The following is a 23624-nucleotide window of genomic DNA, read 5'->3' on the forward strand; positions in this document are numbered from 1 at the left end:
TTTATGCCTGGAATACAGGCATAAAGCAGCATCACAGCAAGCCAAAGTGAAAAGCAGTTATATTTAGCTCATATGTATTTGAAAAGTGGGTCAGTTCGGTCTGTCTTTTTCTTTCCAGCTCTGTCTCACTGACTCATTGTGTCTGTCTTTCGGATTTTTACTTTAAGTCTCCGTCCAACTTCTTTTTTTTCCCCACCGTCTCTCAATCCATCATTCTCTCTCTCTCTCTCTCTTTTTATCCTCCCTCACACTCTGCACCTAAGAAATATTCAAAGCTGAGCACATCTGCGCCTGCTTGACACAGTCCCAAGCAGCCATGGCTGATGGAGCCCTGGGGTTGTAGAGGGCAGTCTATGAAGTTTGAATGCAGTTAACTTTTGATGGGATGTCAGGGTGAATTAAGAGCCCGTAGAGTCTAGCTGGCTGGCTAACTCATTACATGGTTTCACTTTGATAGTTAGTCATGCAGTCAATCCTCATTGTCTCAGCAGCTGACATATGAACATAACCACAGCCTTATGAGTGTGCATGAGCAAAATGAATGGCAATGATTCCAAAAAGCTTCTTTTAAGGCTGACTTAGTCATCTGAGTATCCTGTTTAAAATTCCATCTAATCATTTCAGAGTAGTGAGATTCTCTCTTTGCTTTCTACGTATTAAATGCACAGTTTATAAATTAAGCTGCAAGCGGCTCTCTTAATCACAAAAATAACAAAAAGCATATTGAAATGAAATCACAAAGTAGCGTAGTTGTTGACCTCACCGCTGCTTACTGAGGTCTGTTAATTGATCTCTGGGCTCCCCCAGAGAATAAGACAATATTTTCGATATATTTGCATTAAAATGACTGATAAATTTAAGAAATAAGGAATAGATATGAGAAACACCCTTCAACATGTTAGGAGTGTTGATATTACATAGTTTGTCCAACAGAGGGCACTCTGCAACTGTAATTAGTGTTACTGTTCAGAGCGTAAACAAGTAATTCATGACTTCTTGTAAGTTCATTTTTGAACTCCATTGTCATATTTTCCCCAGTAAGAACTCTTAAATAACTCCTTACTAACCAATGTTTTGTGTGTCTGAAAGGGAAAAAATAAAATCAGTACTGGAGCAGCACCGTGGAACAGTCGTTAGCACTGTTGCCTCACAGCAAGAAGAATTTGAATCCACCACCTGGCTGGTGCCTTTCTGTGTGGATTTTGTGTGTGTCTAAGTTAGCCCGCCGACAGAATGGCAACCTGTCCAGGGTCTACCACGCCTTTTACCCTGGGATAAGTTCCAGCGCCACCACAATCCTGAATTGGATATGTGGGAGAAAATGGATGTACGGATGAAAATATCTGCATCAATCTTAAAAATCCTTAATTATTGTGCTCTAATTGTTTAAGATGTGTTCATATTGTGTCATTTCAGTCTAATTAAACAGCCACTAGGTTACTAATGAAATGTTGATTCCTATTAGGGAAATCCCCCAATTTCTTTTTAATTTTTTTTTTGTTGCATGGATGTTAAATTTTTCATATCAGAATATTCTGATATTCTTTTATAAAATGTGGACATATGTAGCTACAATTTAAGCTTGGAAGCTCATTCTCCACTCTGGTTACTGTGTCCAATTTAATGACTTTATTGCAGGATTTACCAACTTTTTCATAGCCTGTAACCGGCCCTCCTCCTGAAACCCTCCCAAGTCATCTCTGGAAAAATGTATAAACAGTATTTTGTGATCAAAGGAGCCCAAAACCTGATAGCTTCTTGGGGACAGCACTGTTGCTAACTTAAAAAATCACTGACATATAAATGTGGAAATCTTACATATTATAACTTTTTACTGCTTAACCGAATCACTGAAGCCACTGAACCTAAATGTAACATTCCGTGCTCGTGTTTCCATGCACAGTCAGTCTGATCTTAATCCTTGGCGCACCTACCTGCTCACAAACGGGAAAAACAAACATGTATGTATGTAAAATGTAAAATTCATTGCACCATGGGGCATATTACTTTTGCAATACTCTGCTTCTGATGCACTGTTGCATATTTGAGATTTAACAATATGAGCCTTAGGCCACCTGTGTACACACTGGCACAAATCTCTGTTCTAATGAAGGCACAGGAGTATTAACAAACTGACAAAAAGTTGGCAAAAACACATCGCAGCACTTTACAGAAAAATCTCATGCGCACAGCGATCCTTTTGGATGCTGCAGGCCTAACTGCTGATCATTGATTTTGCTACCTGTTGAAGGTCAGGCTCTGGCGACTTGTTGTTGGTCGGCATGCACTCAGCATTAACATCAACCGGGGTCCAGGGTTGTGCGTTATTGTGTGTAACAGAGTTAAGCATATTGTCATGATGCTTGCAGAAAGAGCTGATCTTCCGATAGAGATAGTGGGTAGTTGTTTGTGGCATGGGCACAGTTTTGACTTTATCATCACATTTTTGTCTTTTCGTGAAATAAAAATTAAAGCGAGCATTTATATTTGGACTCCTCAAATATTGTAGACCACTCCACTAGTTTTTTGTTTCTTCTGCCACAAAAACTTAAGTGAGCTGATTCGATTTCAAGTGTGCAGAAAAGGGGCACGTTTGACTTCAAATCTGGTGATGACAACAACAGCGCTGACCCACTGAACGTCATGTTCTGTGACTGTTACCTGAGCTCACCTGAGTCCCAGATTGCAGAGGCAGCTCATGAATGTTAATGTAGCCGGGGAAGGCTTTAACAGTAGGTGTATTAATAACTCATGGATGGGTGCCCTACTTTTTCAGTTTGTTCAGAAGCATAAAAACCTAAACTATGCACAGCTTGAAGTCAAATACCACAGAGGAAATGGTTTACATAACCATGTGTTCTCCTTCTACTCAAAGCAGCAGCACCTCTTCTGTAAGGCACTTTAAATACTTTGAAAAAACTTGCTGCAGTCTCTTATTAAACACTGCCAATTAAATTTTGTTACTGAGTAGAAAATGCTTAAATTGTACATATGGTTGTCAAACTCAAAGAATATCTTGATCTTGTTTAATTCTGATAGACGAGCCTTTGAAATGCTTTTTAATCTTAAAGAGCTTTGCAAAAGAGTAAGTAAAGCGATCACGTACATGTAACTTTCTTTTGTCTCTCTGGGCAGCGAGCTTATCCTACAGGCTCCTGTCCAGAACATCCGATACTGGAGGCCATGAGGTTCATTTCCTGTCGCCTTCTAGTTTTCAGATACATTCTAATTAGTACTTTAGTTAGCATGTAACAAGGATATAACTGTCTGCTGTCCCTGACTGATGGAGATGCTCTTTCCAAGGTCCTCGGGGGCAGACAACTGAGCAGACACACTCCTCTCACACGTTCACACACTCTTTTCACATTTTCTTTTCTAATTTGGAAAGCAGAGGATGGACACCACAAGTAGATTTGCTAGGTTTGCTCACTTCCTCCGAGCAGACTGGGCGAGAATTACAAACGCGCACAGTGTTTGGAAGGTGTCTTCACATCTTGTGCGTACGTCTTTGTCTGCATGTATACATGCAGGGTTGTGTAACGTCTGCACATCACTCTGAATGCATGCAGTGTTCGCCTGGGCACACATGAACTTGTGGGAGCTAACAGGAGAGAGATAACAGATGGGGGCAACTGATGATGCGCCTGGAAAATATGTGCAAATCCGCACATTTACTCCCAAATGCCTTAGTTATTTTAGATGTAGAGTTTTGCATGTTTCCAGCCATGTGACAGAGACTGATTTCTGATTCAGCTCTAAGCTACCGTTAACATATAAAAAGAGTCCCAGCTGCGCAGTTGACTGAAATGCCATGTTCTCTACATCCTGTCAGTTTGGGTGCCAGAAAACCTCTTCAAATTCCCCTAGAGTGTCTGCTGGCGCAATTGCTCTGGAATGAAGGCACCCACGTCCTTCCTGTCCTGTGTACATGCCTGTTAGCTTATTACATATTAACTTGTTTCACTAAAAGTTCTGGAAGCAGGAAAAAAAACAAACTCAAGGTCTCAAAGCAGCAGTGCAGTTTGTACAGTCTCCAGTCATCTGGCTCGCCCTGGCCTCTTTCTCTAGGCTTTGTTTCTGGGTCATAACAGTTGATTCTATTCACAAACATTTCATTCTGCTACACCCTGGGAGTCAGCCAAAGAGAAAGAGATCACTATGAGCCTGAGCGCCCACACAGAGCAAACATCACTTTTGATTATGGACCCACTACTGGTTTCACTTTGAACCAGCTCGTGCTGTGAAACACTGGCTCTAAAGTTAGTGCAGAAATTTGCTGTCTGGCTTCTTCCATTCCCCCTCTTGGAAATGTGCTTTTTCTATCAACTGGGTTTCTTGCATGGGTGTAGTTTTATGGGGAGATAGGGAAACACATCGGCCTCGGTACATATTTAAATCATCTCACCCTCTGTTAGCTCAGTTAAGTGTTCAATTATAGGAATTCACTTGGTCATTCAGTCATTAGATTTATTGAAAGCTTTTATTGCTGAAGAGAAACCATAAATGTCAGGCTACCACCACGTTGTACAGCTGATGCAGTGGGCTTGGGGACTGCATTTATATTTAAATATCTCCAATTTAATTCTGAACATAAAATACCCAAACCCCTGGAAGAGTCTGAATGTTAAGTGCACAAAAATGCCACTTACACAGTTGTTTAAGTGGGTAAATATGCAACATACAGTCCTGTTCAAGTCTTAAGCTACCGCTTGTTTTTTTATAAATTGGTAGGACAATGGGAATACAGTGTTTTACTGAATGGTGCGAACATAAATGGAAATGCAGCATAATGTTTCTAATGGAAGTCAGTATTTAGACATGTGTCTTTTTGTCTTTCTCCCCTCACTCCCAACCAGCTGCAGAAGATGACGGCCCCTTGTTAAAAGGGAGTTTTTCCTTCCCACTGACACCACTGATTGATTATAAGTGGTCGTCTGATTGTTGGGGTTTCTGTGTATCACTGGAATGTCTTTACCTTACAATTTAAAGTGCCTTGAAGCGACTGTTGCTGTGTTTTGGTGCTTTATACTGTAAGTAAGACCAAATTGAATTGAATAGTTTTCTGTGTTCATTATTCTATCAGTTTTGAAAAGATCCCCAACACCACAGGCTGGAATCCAGCCCCAAACCATAACAGCATATTTTACAGATGGCTGTAGAGGGTCATTATTGTACATCTCTCCTGACCTCTGACGATGATGGTCTACACCACAAATTTCTAAGTTGGGTTGATGAGTCCATAAGATGTGTTGTCCCAGATTTTCAGTCCAGTTCTTGTGTAATTTGGCATATCTCGGTCTTTTCTCGCCATTTCCTTTCCCAACCTTCCACTTCTTTTGAGCTTCAGTGAACAGTATGTGGATGAACCGATGATCTCTCAGGTTCTGTCTGGTCTTCGCTGTACCCTTTTCCCCATTTGTTAAGGACATAATCGGAAGGTTGCCGGTTCGAGCCCCGGCTTGGACAGTCTCGGTTGTTGTGCATTGCATTATTTTTGTTATATTTTGCCATCTTTGGAAGTTTTCATAGATTCATCTAAAGAAATGTGAACAAATTGTGTTTTTGCGTTAGGCTTCTTGCAACAAAGTGTCTGATGATATAATTCAAAATGGGTTATTTGCTAAATTGTCTGGTACGTCCCTTGAGTTCGGTGCCCTTTTTTATATTTGAATGGTCAGAGTTAAGTGGCTTAATAGATAGGGACATTGTCTGTAGCTGTAATACAATCTGAAATGGTGTAATATTACATACAGTACTTTGCAAAAGAGCAATAGTTATTCAGGCTTTTATCTTTCACATTTTTTCTTTGGATGTTGTCCCTTTTCACTCATTTTTAGTCGAATCCTTATACCGATCCATTTTCAGAGATATATTTTTGGTTTCTTAAGCATCACACTAATCAATTAAAATCTTACCCAAAAGCTGTCCAATGCAGTAAAATATTAAATATTCACTTAATAAATACATTCAAACTTACCCATTAGATATATCTAATCTTCCATGAGATCTCCAATACTCTCTATTAAACTGCAGTTGGTGACATTTGCAACCATCAATAAATTTCTTGAGTGCTTTTTATTTAAACTGGTTTTCCACACTGTGCTTACTTTAACTGTTTTTATACACACAAAATATTTTTTCAAGAAGGTAAAAAAAATATTCTGATCTTCATCTTATTCATAGTTGCAGACTATTCGAACATTATTTGAGCTAACAAAACACTAACTTTAGTCATTTCCGTCTTTATTGAATACACCCAGTAATAACTCACAATGCTGAAAAGGGAAAGTTAATATGTGAATTTAGTAACTCTTTGTACCAGCTCTAGCAGCAAAAACTTCTATTAGACATTTTATAGCAGCCTCAGGGACTTTACTCAAATAAGAAGCTATTTTTGGACCTGACATTACTGTTTCAGCTCGTTGATATTTGTAGGATGTCCTGATTTAGGTCATACCATGGGATCTCAGTAATGTTAAGGAAAGCGCTGGGAATTCTGAATGACTCCTTGTTGATTTACTGGTGTGGTCTGGGTTACTGTCTTGTTACATCACCTAACTTTGAAGTCATGGACTGCAGCCCTGACGCTCTACTGTAGAATTTCAAGAGGTGTTTCAAATCTCAGTGTTCACTGGTACTCTGATGCAATATTGAGTAGTTCTAAATTTGGCTTGTTGCACCTTTAACACTATAGTGCTGCAGAGGAGCCAATTCATGGCCAACGTATCAGTAGTGTCACCAAGATGCTTTTTTTTTTTAAGTATGAGGGGATGTGAACAGGACTCCACATTGATGTAAAACATTTATTAAACTTAAAAAGACTGTTTGACTTTTTTTTTTTTTTTTGCTATTACACTGAAAACAGTAGATCCAAATTTAAAATGGAACAAAAGCTGCAGCTGTTGCAGTTGTCAATTCTTTCAATTATGAATTCCAGTTTTTCGATGTCTGTGAACTTCTGCCTGATAGGGGGTTACCGTGCGGTCACTGAAGTTGGACTTCAGTTTCTGGCAAAGATAAGACACAGCTGCCTGTCTCTTCAGGAGTGCACAGTCTGAGAATACAAAGATCCTGACTATCTCTGGTCAAATATGACATGACTGGGCTTCTCTGCAAACAGCCCCGAAAAGCCTTCTAGACTAAATAAATGTTAAGGGAAAAAAATGCATACAAAACTCCATATGCATATGCTAGCCACGCCTTCGCCTGATTACTGGCAGACCTGATGAATCAAGAAATCACTTAAATAGAAGCTGTCTGACAAAGTGAAGCAGGGTAAACGATCTCAAAAGTGTGAAGTGAAACAAAATCATTGACATACATCAGTGAGGAAGTGATTGCAAAGACATTTCTAAGCCATTTTTAAACCTTCTCAGGAATATAATGACTCCAAGACTGCACTGATGATTAATCCAGGAGGTCACAAAAGTCCCCAGAGCAACATCTAAAGAACTGCAGGCCTCACAAAGTTACTGTTCAGTATTCTCAAAAATAAAATGACTGGGCCCAAATGGAAGAGTTCCAATAAGAAAACCACTGGTGACCAAAAAGATACAAAGTCCTGTGTCACACTTGACAAAAAACATCTTGAATATCCACAACATTTTGTGAAATGATGAGAAAAAGTTTAGCTTTTTGAAGGTTTTGAGTCTCATTAGATCTGTTGTAAAACTACAACAACATTTCATAAAGAGAACATCATATCAACAGTCAAACATGGCGGTGGTAGTGTGATAGTCTGGGGATGCTTTGCTGCTTCAGGGCCTGGATGACTTGCCAAATTTAATGGAACCATGAATTCTTCTTTCACCAGAAAATCCTAAAGGAGACTGTTCAGCCATAAGTTTGTGCTCTGAAGCTCAAGTGCTTGGACAAAGATCCAAAAACACACCAGCAAGTCCACTCGAATGGCTCAAAGCAGCCTAGTCAAAGTCAAAGACCTCTGATTGGGATGCTTTGGCATGACCTTAAATGGGCTGTTCATGCTCATAAACCCTCCGATGTGGCTAAATTAAAACAGTTCTGCAAGGAAGAGTGGGCCAAGGTTGCTCCACAGTGATGTGAAAGACTCATTGCCAGCGCTCGATTGCAGTTCTTGCTGCCAACTGTACACAAGCAGTTATTAGGTTTAGTGAGCAATTACTTTCTCAAATAGGGCCAGAAGAGTTTGAATGTTCTTTCCCTTAAAACATGAAATCAGCGCATTTTGTGCTTATCAGGTTATCTCTGTCTAATCTTTATTTGATGATCTGAATCACTGTATATATTTTTTGTTGGCATGAACTTGTCAGGTCCAAAACCCTTAAAATTGTTATTATAGCAGTCAGTATATTCAGTGTGCCTACAGTTTTTCATGGCAGGCATACAAATAGATTCCTGCTGGTTGGTCCTTTTCAGATTCAATTGATAATGGCTGCTCGTTTAAAAGTCATGTACAGTAATTAAGAGAACCAGAGTTACGTAAGACTAATCTAATTCTTACTAATAGAAATGCATTTGGCTTTGAAGCGATGGCGGTTTTCAGTAACAATTCTACGTATGTGTGCTCCATTCATTTTCTCTCCTCATTTCCCAACTCGTTACACCGAGTTCCATTGATAGAAAAAGAACGGAGTGGGAGAATGGAGGCGGATATCCTCCCTCATCTATCTCTCTTCCCTCGCAAAGCTTTCACGGCGCATGTCAGCGAGGAGAGAGGGAAGAATGTAATGGTGCTATTTATAGCAACTGTTGCTATTTAAAAAGAAAAAAAAAAAAAAAGAGAGAGAAAAGGAAATCTATCTTTTAGCCCCTCTATCCACTCACCCTTCTCCCACAGAAAAGATGACAGGCCAGTGCGGCTGTCCTTTCTCTGTTTGCTGTGGTCCTCCCCCTTTGCCTAACTCCTCTCACCATCTTCTCACCCGTCCATCCATTTAGTCTACTTGTACCATTGTTCAGATGCTCTTAGCAGAGGATGTATAATTCATTTCTCCTCCAGAGTGGTTGCACACCAGTCATGAATTTAGTCAGGGTGAGGAGGGGAAGGGGAAGGAGTGAGCTGGGAGGAGAGAATAAAGAGGCAGTGAGAGGGAGCAATGCATCGTGCCACGCATCTCAATTCGGCTTTGTACATGGCCCGCTCATGTATGATCTTTGTATGGTTTAAATGGGGCTTCACGGGGCTCTGTTCTTTAATCAGGACTCAAACAGCAGGACTATAGCTGTGTCATGTTTGACATTTTTCTTTAAAGTAGTAATACACCGATCAGGCATAACATAATGACCACTGACAGGTGAATAACATTGATTATCTCTTCATCATGCCACCTGTTAATGGGTGGGATATATTAGGGAGCAAGTGAACGTTTTGTCCTCAATATTGATGTGTTTAAAGTAAGAGAAATGGACAATTGTAAGGATTTGAGTGAGTTTAATAAGGACTAAACTGTGGTGCCTTGGATGGCTGTTTCAGAGCATCTCCAACACTGCAGCTCTTGTACGGTGTTCCCAGTCTGCAGTGGTGAGAATCTATCGAAGGTGGTCGAAGTCAAAAAGAGTGGCGAACCAGTGATTGTGTCACGGGTGGCCAAGGCTCACCGATGCACGTGGTTCATACGCTCCATGTATTCAACGAGCCATGGAGGCCCCACCTCGGAACTTACAAGACTTAAAGGATCTGTTGGTGACAATTTGGTACCAGATTCCACAGCACAGCTTCAAGTGGTCAAGTGGAGTCCGTGTCTCAGTGGGTCCGGGTCGTTTTGGCACCGAAAAGGAGACCAACAGAATATTGGGCAGGTGTCATAATATTACACCTGATCAGCGTTTGAAGTCCATCCATATATAAGTAAGCCTTGTTAGTTAATGTGGCATATTTTAGAGCAACTTGCCTTTTGTCCTATTAGAAAACGAAGAAAGCTGGTTAAAGATGTCACACAAAGAGTCAGTCAGTGTGTTAACCAAGTGTAGAGTGATCCTTAAACAATCAGTAGACTGCCTCACACTTTGAGTACAGGTATCAAAAAACACAAGTAAGAAAATAGGCATGTGGGAGAGGAATAGTTCATATATAGTTATATATTAAAAGCTTTGCTTAAACAAAATTGAAATCATAAAAGTAGCAGAGGTAGTTAACGGTGACGTATCACAGCACGCGTATTATTTTAAGGCTATTTAAGGCATGGTTCATCTTGCTTTAGAATAGGTAACTCACTCCAATGATTCCTAATGTAGGGGTTAAATCACAAATTAAAGATTTTAATTATTTTAATTACAGGTGGTTGGTATAGCAAAATGATATCACAACATTTCAAGAAAATCTCCAATAATTCTTTTTCGGTCGATATAAGGAAAAACAAATACTAAATAACATTCAGTCAGACATTGCAGCTTGCAGGCAGGAGCATTTACTTATTGGTGCAAACAACACGAGCAACCTTTTTCCTTTTCCTTCTTTTCCAGTGAACTAGTGTCACTGATGACAGACTACCTAATTCACAGTGTGAATCCATTACCACAAGGTGCAGCAGCATTATAGTGCAATACATCAAATGCAAACCCAAAAGCAGCTTAGTCAGTGTTTTCCAAATGTCAAACATTTAAGTAAATAATAATAACAACAAAAATAACAATAATATTAACAAGTCAAGTGATGTAACCTTGAAACTCTTATAGAGCCTGCACATTACTATCAAATAATAGAACTTGAATTGATTAATATCTTCCACCTGAGATGTTATATCTTGGCTCAGACCTTTTAAGCAGTTGATTAAAGCCGTGTAACTGCATCACTAATTTCCACCCACCACTTGGTCCTCCTGTCATGTAGAGTCTAACTAGTGAGATTCTCGGTTGAGTCATTTGATTATTTTTTGGTTTCACTTCAGCCGCCATGTCTCCTCTTTGTACTGGTGGTTTTGCCTCAAGTTGGGTTTTTTTTCCCACCTTTAGCTGTAACAGCTTTCTAGCAGTCTGGATTTGTGCACTAGCAACATAAATGCAGATTATAGATATCATCAGTATCATGATAGGACACTTTTATATTGCGTACAAATTCACTTTTTAGAAGTAACGCCTCCAGCGTGGCACCCTTTATTTTAACATTACAACAAATTATCATCAGGCTCATCAGAACAGCTATATCATGCATTCAATGTATTGAGCATAATCATCTGTAAGCTGCTTTGCAAACCGCCCCTGCCCCAGTTTTTTCTTTCCATTCTGTGCACAGCTCAATAAATATTAGATCTGTTGTTAGCTGTGGTATCAGCTTTGTTCTTTGCATGTCTGGCTCTAGCTTTTCTTCTGTTGCACATAAAGAGAGCTATACTGCCAAATATAAGTTACTTAAATTATTAATAAGAATCTTATTGTGACTTCATAGGTCCTCAAAAAGATTGTAATATTTTAAAAGCAAGTAAAGCACTAAGTGGTCTTTGTATTCCGGCATTTGGACAGCGTAACAGTAATCTGAACAAAATCTGAGTCATTCAGGCAACTTTTGTATTAGCTCAAGTGCTCTGTGACTAAATAGAATAGAATAGAATAGAATAGACTTTATTGTCATTGCACATGTCACAAGTACAAGGCAACGAAATGCAGTTTGCATCCACCCAGAAGTGCTTTAGCCATGATATATATATATATATATATATATATATATATATATATATATATATATATATATATATATATATATATATATATATATATATATATATATATATATATATATATATATATATATATATATATATATATATATATATATATAAGGGGTGCAACGATACAACAAAATTCACGGTTCGGTTCGGTTCGATACTTTGGTGTCACGGTTCGATATTTTTTCGATACAAAAAAAATGTTCATGCCTTTTTATTAATTTGTCATTTATTAAATTTTCACGGCATATTCTGCACCACATCTCTGTGCGTTCATCATTTGTTTGAAGCCAGCTCACCTCCTGCAACCACTTTTCCGAGAATACGTGCTTCTTTTGTGGTTCGGACTCCTTCTGACATTTCTTTGGAGGTGGAGGAACATCACAGTAATTGCTTAAAGGAGCTTCTTCGACATCTTTAAGAGTTCTAAACAAATGTCTGTCCTCTTCCTGAAAATCTTATGTACGCAAACACGCATTGCAACTTCTTATCTTGTGCGGGTTTTTATTTTGACAGCGAATGCGCACCTGCGGACCACTTATGTGCAGCCCTGGTTATTTAGCTCGTCATATTGCAGCCACAGAAATTCTTTTGTCCATGAAACCATAAAGCTGCACTTTCTTTTTGCCTTATAGTCTGATTTGTCATAACCTTTCCGTTTTGTCACTTCTTCACCCTGACCTGTCTTATTTGGCTCAGCAGAACTAAAATATATATCCTGCTGCTTTTACACACGCACTCACATAACGCTCAGCGATTCTCTGCGCGATCAACCTCTCACATGTTTAAGCTGCAGGAGATTTCACTTGTCATGTTTGCATAGTAAGCTAACGATTGATAAGACGATGTCAGAGGAATTGGTGCGCAAATTATCATTACTCACCAATCAGTACTGTCGCTTTCTATACACAGTTCACGCGATTGCAAAGTGAAAGCAAAAAACAAGCGCAAATTCAAACGCGATTTCAGTATGTCACATATTGACAGTGGCCGATGCCAATGACATAATTACCCAGCTACATTTCCGAAAGAATGCAAAAGCATTGACATATATTTTTCCTTCCTACGATAGGCCGACGGGCAGGGCAGAGATAGATTTTGGTAGCCCGACTGGAAAAAAGCCCCAGGACGTTGGGCTAGCGATTTTGCGAGCCCTGTATCTGATTGAGGAATCACTCATCTTTGGAAAAGAGAGTTTATTATGGAGAAATGTCTCTTTCCAAAATAAAAGCTATACTATACGCTTCTTCTGGGCTATATTCTCAGCAGCATATTAAACATATCAGGTCCCCATAGGGAGAATCATGTGCTAACGGCTGTCTAAATGACTCGGGTAAAGTTTGTAGCATGCGTGCTTGTTTTTGTCTGCTTCCACTTGTCTTTGCACTAGGATGATGTCGGAGTAAATGTGCAGTCATATTGGTTGTGTTCCCACTAGTGCTGTCAGCGTTAATCTGAAATGACGTTAAGGTCACAACACGGCAAATCTCCGTTAACGAGCTACCGCGGATCGCCTCATGAGTGGGGCTGGAAGACGTCAACACATTAACGAGCTAACTGCGCTAACACACTAGTTCCCACCAATTGAGCATTGCTGGCACATCCAACATACTGTTTTACTTTTGTCCATGACACGCTTACCTTCAGGGTCATACGTCACATGAAAACCAAAATAGTTCCAAACGCCAGATCTGAATGAGGGTGGGGGAGGTTCAATTTGCCATGTTGCAACGAGCTTAACTTCTGTCTAGCTAGCTTGCCCTGCGCTCAGTGAATCTGTGTTCGACTACTCCGCCTAGGCTGCACTGTCGAGCGCAGATCCACTGAGCGCTCAACACAGACAGCATCGTCAGAAGGAAAGTTGATAAAATAAATTAAAAATGTTGTATCGTTCGATACATATGCGTACCGAACCGAAAGCACTGTATCGAACGGTTCGATATCGATACGAGTATCGTTGCACCCCTAATATATATATATATATACACACACACACTGAGGGTGTGATTCTAGGTCAGATATTTGAACAAATGTAGTGCACTCTCTCCCTTATTTTAAATGTGTTCACACTCTATTTCCCAGATGTATAGCATGTTGCAGTATGAGGAGGAACTATAAAAACTATGAAATCTACTGTAGGTGGCCCCACTGGTATGTTGAATGGCAGCACGGATATTGTTGCTGTTTTGTTTCAGTCCAGTCTGAACTGTGTCAGACTTGTAATTGCTCTCTGACGGTGGTCTCAAATAAGTCGCTAATTGGCAATTTTCCTGGCCGTGCTTGTCTGCCAACAAGCAGACTGGCATTTTTGTTTGGCCAGTAGATAGCTGTCGTCCTTTTATACCCTCCCCAAAGCCTATGTGTCTATCCAAGATATCAAGGACATTCAAATATGTATTTATTGCAGGCAGTTATATGAGACAAATTGCACGGTTGTGCTTTTTTTTCCTCTTCTTTTTTCAAGTTCATTCTGTTACTCTTTTTAGACCTTTAAGCAAAGCCGAATGTGCGGCTTTCGAAAAACATGTTTTTCGACCTTTTATCCAAGCAGACTTCAGGTGTGATGAAAAGGGTTTTTGACTTCCATTCCACATGAATGAGACGCTGGTGTTTTTAGAACAAGCGCCCAGGTTTTATGATGACAAATGGCCTATTTTAGTGACACCCAACAACTCACTGCTAGCTGTCACTTCTGCTCCTGCATCACTGCCTGATGAGACTAAAATAGTGTTCGAGTCTGACACCTCCTGAAAAACACAACTAAAAATAAGCCCTTAATGGAGGAAATGACAGAGTAGTACGATACGGTTTTACCCAGAGTAATACAAGCCTTCTGCCAATATGTGACTATGATCATTCATCTCTTACATGCATGCAAATTGATTCACAGGAATTGCTTTTTCTGTTTTCTTTTTTAAGTCATCTGCCTGAGACATGTCCTTGAATGCCAATTTGTGGCAGTCATAACAAACGTTTTTACACAGATTTCCAGTTGTTTTCTTATCAAGGCAATTGACTGTGCAGGATTTTTGAGGGGGAAAAAAACAGAAAAAAAAAGGCTTTTCTGGCTAAAGATAAACTCTCCTGCTGTAGTGCTCAACCAGTCTTGGGTTATGCTGAGAATGTCGCCAATTTACAATGAAATATTTTTCCATAAAAACTGAAAGTCTTAGGCAAGTGTAACATGTAAAACATTTAGTATGGTCCACTGAAGTTCAAAGAAAATTTTTCTTTCCGTCTGGAGTAATTTGTATTTCGTGGCATGGCAACAAAATGATCTAGCACAGCTGGCATCAGTGACAACAGAGTCGACATGAAGTCAGGTGGGTTGCTGAGCGGCTTGCAGTTGTTACAGAAACTGTTGGCAGGCTACAGAAGATTCAATAGCACACACGTAATGAGATGTGCCAGTTTGCTGAGAGACTAGCTGATCTGTGCTGGCATTGATATCATCTGATCTGCCAGGTCGGCAGCTGAGCTCGACTTTGTAGCCTGCCTGAACTTGTTGGAATTTTCAATTTACGGATGCCTGAATGCTGGTTTTGCTGGTAGTTCCACACTAACAAAATTCTCTTTGTCTTCTTTACTTTTAAGAGTATGAGATTTATAGAAGGGTCATTACATTAAGGATAGAAAAACTAAATTGCTGATGTATAAGACAACTCCTTTGCTGTTGTGCTTTTTCACAGTTTTCAGTTAAGTTGTCTTTTTGGAGAACTTGCCATGGTTCTTCTGTGGATTTCTGCCTGTTTACGTAAATTCCAGATTATCTCTGTGGGGGCAGATCATCTCCTGCATAACTTGCTCGTCTTCTTGTTTGCAGAAGATATTTTTGTGCCTTACATTTGGGTTGTTCTCATCATGTAGAATCATTCTGGGACTTGTCTCTCTGATGTTAGTGAATAATAGATAACACTTAGCTTTTTCCTGAAACTTTGCTGTTATCATTTATGCTCTAATACAGATTTTGGATAACTGTCTGCAAACAGTCCACTGTATTAAGAACTGTCTGGTAGTAGGAGACAGGTTGCATTACAATGAACTACTGAGACTTTCAATGGCTTACTCACCATAAGTCACTCTCTGCTGCCATCTTGTGGAATTTCTGAAGTGTGTGAGGACTGGGTTATTCAACATGTGTTGCTCACAGTTTGGAATTTCACCAGGAAATCTAATAATCTAGCATTTAAGAGAACTGTAAAAAGAGACCATTAAAAAAAGATGTTATACTATTACATTATGTAGTACTCTTGTGTACTACACAAGCATTGAAAGGCCCATTTATAGAAAACTGCAATCTTAATTTATTAACTAGAGTACATACCTGAACCTAAGTGATTCAAATGTAATGCAAAGCACCTCCAGTTAAAATTGCAATACTACACTTTCGTCCTATTTATGGCAAATGTCTGCTGTTACCCTTTGCTAATCACTTGGAAATGTTTGCCCTCTGACACACTCAGCTGTTCACTGCAACCTGAGCCAGAATGGCATCGACCACCAGATGTGCCAGGAGAATATGACGTCACAGCTGGAGGAAGAGGAAGAGTCTGTGGACGTGGGGTCTGTCCTGCTGGATGACGACAGCCCAAGCTATCAGGATGTCAGCCCTCCTAGGTACCAGCGGCGCTCCCCGCCACACCGATCTGTCTCAGAGTCTGAGCTGACCCGGGTAAGAGTTGTTCTGCCACATCTATCACAGCACAGTAGTCAACACAACAGAAGTATTTTTCTTTTAATCCAGAGAGCATTGGCGTATTGGTTTTGGTTTTCAATTTTTAATTTTCCAATTATTAATTATTTAATCTCCTGTTATTTCAAGCATATAACAACTCCAACTCCTCTTTTTCTTTGCAAATCTGTACTCTCTGTGTCTCCATAGTGCCATAGGGCAGTGGTATTTTTTAAATATAATAATAAATGTGAATTCACTATGTAATTGCCTAACTTTATTGGCAGCATCCTCCTACAATGACCAACAAATTGAGTGTAACATCCTCCTCTCTGTCCCTTAATACTCTCTGGTCACTATGGTAACGTGTAAATATTTCTTTGAAAACACACAACTACAACACGGGAAAAGACCCAGGGAAACTGAGTTAACGATAAAAAAACCCCTGAAAACCATAAATTTCACAGCCCGGAACCAAACGACTCACTGGTACCAGTCCGTGACCCGGGGGTTGGGGACTGTTGCCATAGTGTCTTCATAGTGTTTTCTATGGCTAATGATTGATGGCTAATATTTATATTACATATTTGTCCATTAAGTCTGTGAGTTAGACACATGAGTTTAGAATTGAAATAGTCAGGGGGAGTGTTTTCTCACTACTGGGATGATTTGGGTGACGGTACTGTGTGAGTATTGCAGGTGGCAGCATGCTGAATGACCAGTTTCTAGTAAATACTAAATACACTGAACTGTTACATGTATTATCTTTTATATTATTTGGGGGGTAAAGACTGTTTAATGTCTTTTGATGAGTAGTGTTTTGAAAAATTCAGGGCTGCTAGGTACATTTTAAAAAAGAATGTCTCTTTGCATTTGTCAAGGGAGTTGTAGTTTGATCTTTAACTGTGAAATTTTCAAAAGGTTTTTAATGCCTTTGAAAAATCCATCAAGTCCACAGACTGTGCGTAAAAGTTGGATATAAGCTCTCAGTGTGTCATAAATATATATTTATTTTAAAAGCCAGCATGGGCACAATGAAAGTGTGACTGTATAGAAGTCTATGAGAAAAAGGACCCTAATCCTCATTTGACTAAAACTTAAACATTTTGCCCAGTTATGGTCTCAGCCGCTATTTTCTGATCTTTTTTCCTTTCAGCATAATGTTGTAAATCAATCAAATCTAGAGTAAAATAAACAATAAACCTGGAAATAAAACCTGCTTTGGGGGTGACTGTTATTTCAGTTTTTATTGCTTTATGGCTGATTAGCTGCAAACAGGTTTGCTCTACATTCTGGCTTGACAGCAAGCTTCAGGTCCAAATAGTTGAATGAATTCTTTTGTTTTTCCCAAAATAAATATAGGCCACCTCGAGCGCACTAAAAACTGAAATGATGAAAGTCTTAGTATTAGATTTACACTTGTGACCCCTCAAATTAGCTGCTTTGTTTTAGATAAAAGTGTAATTACTGTGTTTTCTTAAGTGCTAATTAGCAAATGCTGGAATGCTAACAGGCTAAACCAAGTTAATGAAATGCTCCACTGTATCTAAACAAAAGTATAGCACTCGAAACACTGTAGCACAAGTTGTCAGATCTCACAAGGAATTCACAAAGCATGTTTAACTGCACTGTGGCGATATAACTGCACTTATTACTCTTATTTGAAGATACATTGATGGTATTTGTTGTCACATTATGTGGAAGGCAGACATCCTTTTGCTTTCCACGCACAAAATAGTATGCCAGTCATGTAGATAAAGTAACCCCTTGTGTTTCTGTCCACCTTGTAAGCACCAACAATAACTTTAATGTGGAATAAGCAGTGACAGACAAGCTGTTGTTTTCCTTGGTGTCCCTGATAATAGATGAAAGGACCCATCAACAGCAGTGAAAACTCATAAGTTGTTTCCTCTCCAGAAATAGACTGATTGGGAGAGGAGCGTTTACTTCCAAAGTATGCAAACCGCCATATGCTCTTTTTCTTTGCTGATGATCAGTTACGACAATGAAAGAAGATTAAAGTACTTTGAGTCCGACACCAGCTTCTGTGTAAACCTCTTTGAAATACCAGACCTGCAGCCTGGCCTGGTTGAATTAGTGCAAACAGAAAGTTGCAGAAATTATTTGACAACTTTCAGCCTCAATGTCACATGTCCCTGTGTGCTGGATTTAATATCTCCTATCTTTGGAAAAATCTAAGTAGACTAGTCTAGAAAGAGTTTAATTATGTCTCATAGTAATCTGTACTATCAAGCTTTGGAGACACAGGACAGATAGTATTTATCAGTACTTACAGGATTTGAGGTTAATTAAATGGTGTTCAACTTCAATGAATATTACATATGTGTGCTATTATATGACCACATCCTTTCACATTCTGTATGGCTCGGCATATTATTTTTGATTTCATAAATATGCGTGCACTACCAAGTCTAAATCACGGTGATGCTTCAAAACCTCCCGTTCCCTCATGTCAAAGTCCTCATAAGTGAAACTCTCACCACTCGGCTGTCATCTAGGGAATGCCTCCTGGCAGTTATATGTGCAGTAGGTGATCATCTTAAAAGCACAGAGCATAGAAACGGCAACCAAATCCTGTACTGTGATACTTAAAAAATTTGATGTTTATTTGCTGCAAAATAAGGTTTGAGCACCTTAGCATCAATGTCTTTAGCTGATCCCTCCAGAGTGTTATACTAATGCTATATTTAATAGTATTATGGGTGAAAAGCCAAGAAAAGTACACTTTCTTACATCTTTACAGCAATCTTAACAACAACATTTGTGCTGCGAGCAGGCGTCAGTGGCTCATATGTTCCCGGGTTACACTGTTGTTTGGCTCCTTGCCTCCTCTGTTACAGTATTTTCCCCTTAGATTTCTCTTCAGCACTCCCTGATTGTCATGTCCCTTCATTACAATGTCTCAACTCATTTGCTTGTTGGTCTTTGTGTGGTGCCAAGTCAATGGACCCATCAAGACAAGACCATTGAGGGGGCCGTGTGGAGTGTTGCACCATCAAATGTTGCTGCCCGGGGTGCATCAAGCCTCTCAAGTTTATCTGGGAACAGTTAAAACATCTTGCCATCAGTTCATGCCTTATCTCTCCTCAGACCACTGCGAGTTTGTACTCAACAGTGCCAAACTGGGCCACTTGATAAGTGTTGCTCTTTCAGATATGTTCCCGTCCAGTCATCTGGCTGCAACTTCACCCTTGCCAGTCACTTAGTTCTTTACTGCTGCCCATTTGCGCAGCTTTAACAGCCAAATGTTCAGTTATAGTCTAATTAATCCCAGACCTTGAAATGCATCATTGTATAATCAAAGTTATTCACTACATCTGTGAGCAGTCGTAATGTTTTGGCTTGTCCGTGTATATGCATATGAGTCCAGGGACTATATATCTTGCAAATAGAAATTCTAATCAAATGTTGTTGGCTGTTAAATAACAGCAGCCACGCAGAGGAAACTGAGAGTCTGTATTAATTCTAGAGTCAACACAGCACTCGTGATTGATACCTCGCCCCGAGAAATCTAAATCCTGTTTAACTGAAACTTCCCGGTGCCACATTCGAGTGCTTTTTCAGCCCTACAAACACATTTCAGTTGATAGAAGAGAAACGTTGCCAAGCTTCGTCGGCTTTTCAGGTGAGAAACTCAACATTTTGTCAGGATTGCTGACTAAGAGGGAGAGTTTGATGCTAGGGCTCATTCATCTCATTTTTCATGTGGAGTGTAAGTACCTGTTTTAACGATCCATCAATTAGCACTGAATAAATGTGAAGACATAATAAATCCGGACCTTTGTGCCATTCTGTGGAACAGCATACAGCAGGTCATTTCAGTTCATCACATCAGCAGCGTTAATTTTTAAATATTGGATTAAAGTTGAATCATGCGCCTGCTCGGATTTATAATCGAGTCAAGGCTCAGCCATAGATTAAACATGAAGCATAAAACAGCCATTTAGACTCTGTGGATAGCTATAACATCCATAGCAAATAACCTCATCTCAGTCGTAATCAATATGAAGCCCAAGGTGAATATATCTTGTTTGGTGTTAACACGCCCTGCTATGCTTTATGGACCCCGCTGAATCCCAAGGTCAGGTGCTCTGAAGGGATCTGGTGTACTTTCTTTGATGTGCCTGAGTAAAGTTGGCATCGCCTGTAAATCCAATTTCAAACAGAGGCTCCTTATTAAGGCTTATTAATTTTCCCAGCACAGCGTGTTATTCTGTCGGCTATCCACAGCTCTCTGGACTCCTCTCTACCCTGTCCACTCACACATACACGCACCCGTATCACGGTTTTATCCCAATTCCTGTATGTAACAGATTAATTAATACAGGGAATTTTCATCTCCTGCCAGCTCTTGCCGAGAGAAATGGAGCGAGGCAGAAAGAAAAGAAAGCGAGAGAGAGAACATGCCAGAGCTGTTAATTAGCTGTGCAGTGGAGATAGGGCAGGCGACACAGGGCTCCGTGTCTCAGACACCCATTCACTCAGTCAACATGACATTAATGGCAGCTGCCTTGCTCTTCTTAGTGCTTCTCCGTCAGTCTGCAGTTAAACGCGGAGGCAGTGTTTAGTGGTGACACTAGAGGGTAGTATATAACAGGGAATGTGACTCGTGTAACATAAGGAAGTTCAGGATGGAGGAAGAAGGAAGCGTCTAATACGACCTTTCAGTTTTCCCGCTGCTGTTGAGAACTGAGGGATGGAATTAAAAGGTAAAATCAGGATTAGATTTAGGGTTAGAAGTTGGATCTAAAATTATAACTTATACAAAGAATGAGATATAATGTGGTAGCACTTTGTTTTAAGACCTTATGTAAATACAGGATTGCGTTTTAGAGAAGCTGTGAGTGTATTGGTATATTTAGCTATAACAGTGTTTCCAAATAAGCTGTAATGCTGTCTAGAATAAAAACCAAAATACAATTTTGCAAGTTTGCAGTTGATTTAATCTCTAGATTTAATTGAAAGTAAAAATAAAAAAACAATCGAAATGTTGAAACTAATGAGTTTTTTTCTTTTAATATACACTGATTAGCCATGTGACTAACACCAATAATTTTATTACAATGCAATTTTCTGCTTGGGAAATTCAATTTCTGGCATTCATTTGGTTTTTACTCGGACCACTTGTTGTTGCTGAGATGCAAACTACCCCTGGCAGGGCCGTTTAAAATAAATAAATAAATACTGCACACAGTATTATAGACAGTGGTTTTAATGTTGACTTGTTTACACTCACGTTGAAATTTATGTCAGCAGCACATTTAAAAGAACCACTGTCTTGCATCCTGATCCATTTTTAACACTTTAAGCATTTCAGTAGTTTTGATAATTAAATACATTTTCCCGCCCTTTACCGGTGTACAATCAGCAGTGTTTAACATTTTAGGACCTAGTTTATCATATATTTAGCTTAATTCATCCACCCATCTATTGTCCAGTTGGGGGTTATAGGGTATCCTATCCCAGTTGTCGTAGGTTTCCATCATCTTGCTAAAATAAGCAAAGCCTTTTCCTGAAAAAAAGATGTCTGGATAGCATTAATGGTGTTTTCACAGTAGTTCAAGGTTTCCGTGTGCACTCATGCACCACCATGAATGGTTCAGGAGTTAATCATCCACCAATTGAAAGATCATTCTCTAGCTCCTCCAGTCGGCATGTTGCATGTCCTTGGGCAAAATACTGAATGCTAAATTCAGTATTTTGCTGATACTGTGCAATCAATCATCAGAGTTTGTGAGTCTGTGTATAATAGTTAGAAAGCTCTTAAAGGCACAGAATAAACCTCTGTTTGAATGAATGTGTGAAGGTGTGACTGTGGTGTGTTGGTGACTTTTGAAATGAGCACTGATAACAGGCTCTCTTCTTTCTACTTGAAGCGTCCATAATTTTATGAAAATAAGTTCGGATTGGCTGTCAGGACCTTGTATTGTCTATAAAAGTTTATGAGCCAGTGTGGGAATTGTTTTTTTTTTTCAATCTTCTAGTTGTCATAGTTATTTATTTGAAGTGAATTGCTAGCACATTAAATAAGCATTTATACAAAACAAAACAACTGAAAAACTCTCTAAAATTACATGATTCTGATTTTGTGCCCTACATTTATAGTAATGTGCAAAAGGACACGACTTTCAGATACTGTTTACCTAGGCCAGTCACTTCACATAGAAAAAAACCCCCAATAGCTCTCTGGGAATTGTTATCACAAATTCAATATGCCTGTCAGAAATTGTGTTTTGGTTTTTTGGTTTTTTGTCTGCTGTTACAATAGTTAAAATTGTGTTTTTGCTTAGTTGTCTTATCTGTTTTGTGTCAACACTGGTTCATCCCTTGAGTAAAGTGCCATTTTTATGCCTGAGTGATTCATAGGTCTGTTAAGTGGCTTAGCAAAGAAAAGAGAAAACCATTCCTTTAAAAATGATCAAGTACAAAGGCTGGAAAATCAGTGCAAAAGCAGCCAATGTCCAAAAAAATACTTTGAAAGACCTTCAGAAAACCTAAAGACAACAAAACAACAAAGTCTGGCTGTTTAGAAGCAAAATATTAAGAAACGCTGACTTTTACACGCAACTTTTGGTACTGTGTGAACATTACTTCCATTTTTTTTCATACCTGTTTAGGACAAAAAGGAATCAGCTACGATTTATTCAACAAACACCGCTGCGCCTAATGAAGGCTAGACACCGGTTTTAAATAAAAGGAACAGCACTTTGCTATCAAATAGCTATCGAGTATTTGTTCTGCCCTTGTATGCATTTGCTCAATAAATGAACTCTGCCACTTTATATTGTCCAGGGAAATATCCAGAGCCGAGGTTGAATTTGAGTTATTTCTGGTAAGTAAGCAAAACTCAGACGAACTAATAAATCTGTTTCACTTCATAAGCTCCTTGTGGTCAGTTTAGCACTAAATTCAAATTATTGACAAGACAATGTCCTTACATGAGTTAATTGCTGCTGTAGTTAACATTTTTAATTGAGTGAAAAGCCATTTGACCCTGCAATCAGCCCGACAATCTTGGAGGCAAAATGAATACCGCGGCACGGGGAGGAGGGGGGTTTGCAGTTCTCCTAAGAAACAATTATTGCCGTACAACACCACTGCCAAATTCACTCTCTCAGTCACATGGTGTTTGTCTCTGGAATGCTTTTCAGCGCTTTTTAATTCCCAGCTCTTTTTTGTATTCCAATACTGTCCTCACAGAGGGGCCATGTGATTGCCTCTTGATTAATTTAGCTGAGTGCATTCATATTGGATCTTTAAATGCTTATCAGCGTTAGTGGGATTACATG

General features: G+C 39.4%; 1 protein-coding gene across 2 annotated transcripts in view; it reads left to right on the forward strand.

The window, feature by feature from the left end:
* The window catches only part of samd12 (sterile alpha motif domain containing 12), a 126425-nt gene that overhangs the window by 11567 nt on the left and 91234 nt on the right, over positions 1-23624 (forward strand). For both annotated transcript variants that reach the window (XM_006794469.2, XM_035909355.2), the window contains exon 2: positions 16106-16314. In XM_006794469.2, the coding sequence (XP_006794532.2) occupies positions 16106-16314 (209 nt within the window). The remainder of the gene's footprint in view (positions 1-16105; positions 16315-23624) is intronic.

This window comes from Neolamprologus brichardi, chromosome 22, assembly GCF_056152115.1.
Source record: "Neolamprologus brichardi isolate AB-2024 chromosome 22, ASM5615211v1, whole genome shotgun sequence".
NCBI lineage: Eukaryota > Metazoa > Chordata > Actinopteri > Cichliformes > Cichlidae > Neolamprologus > Neolamprologus brichardi.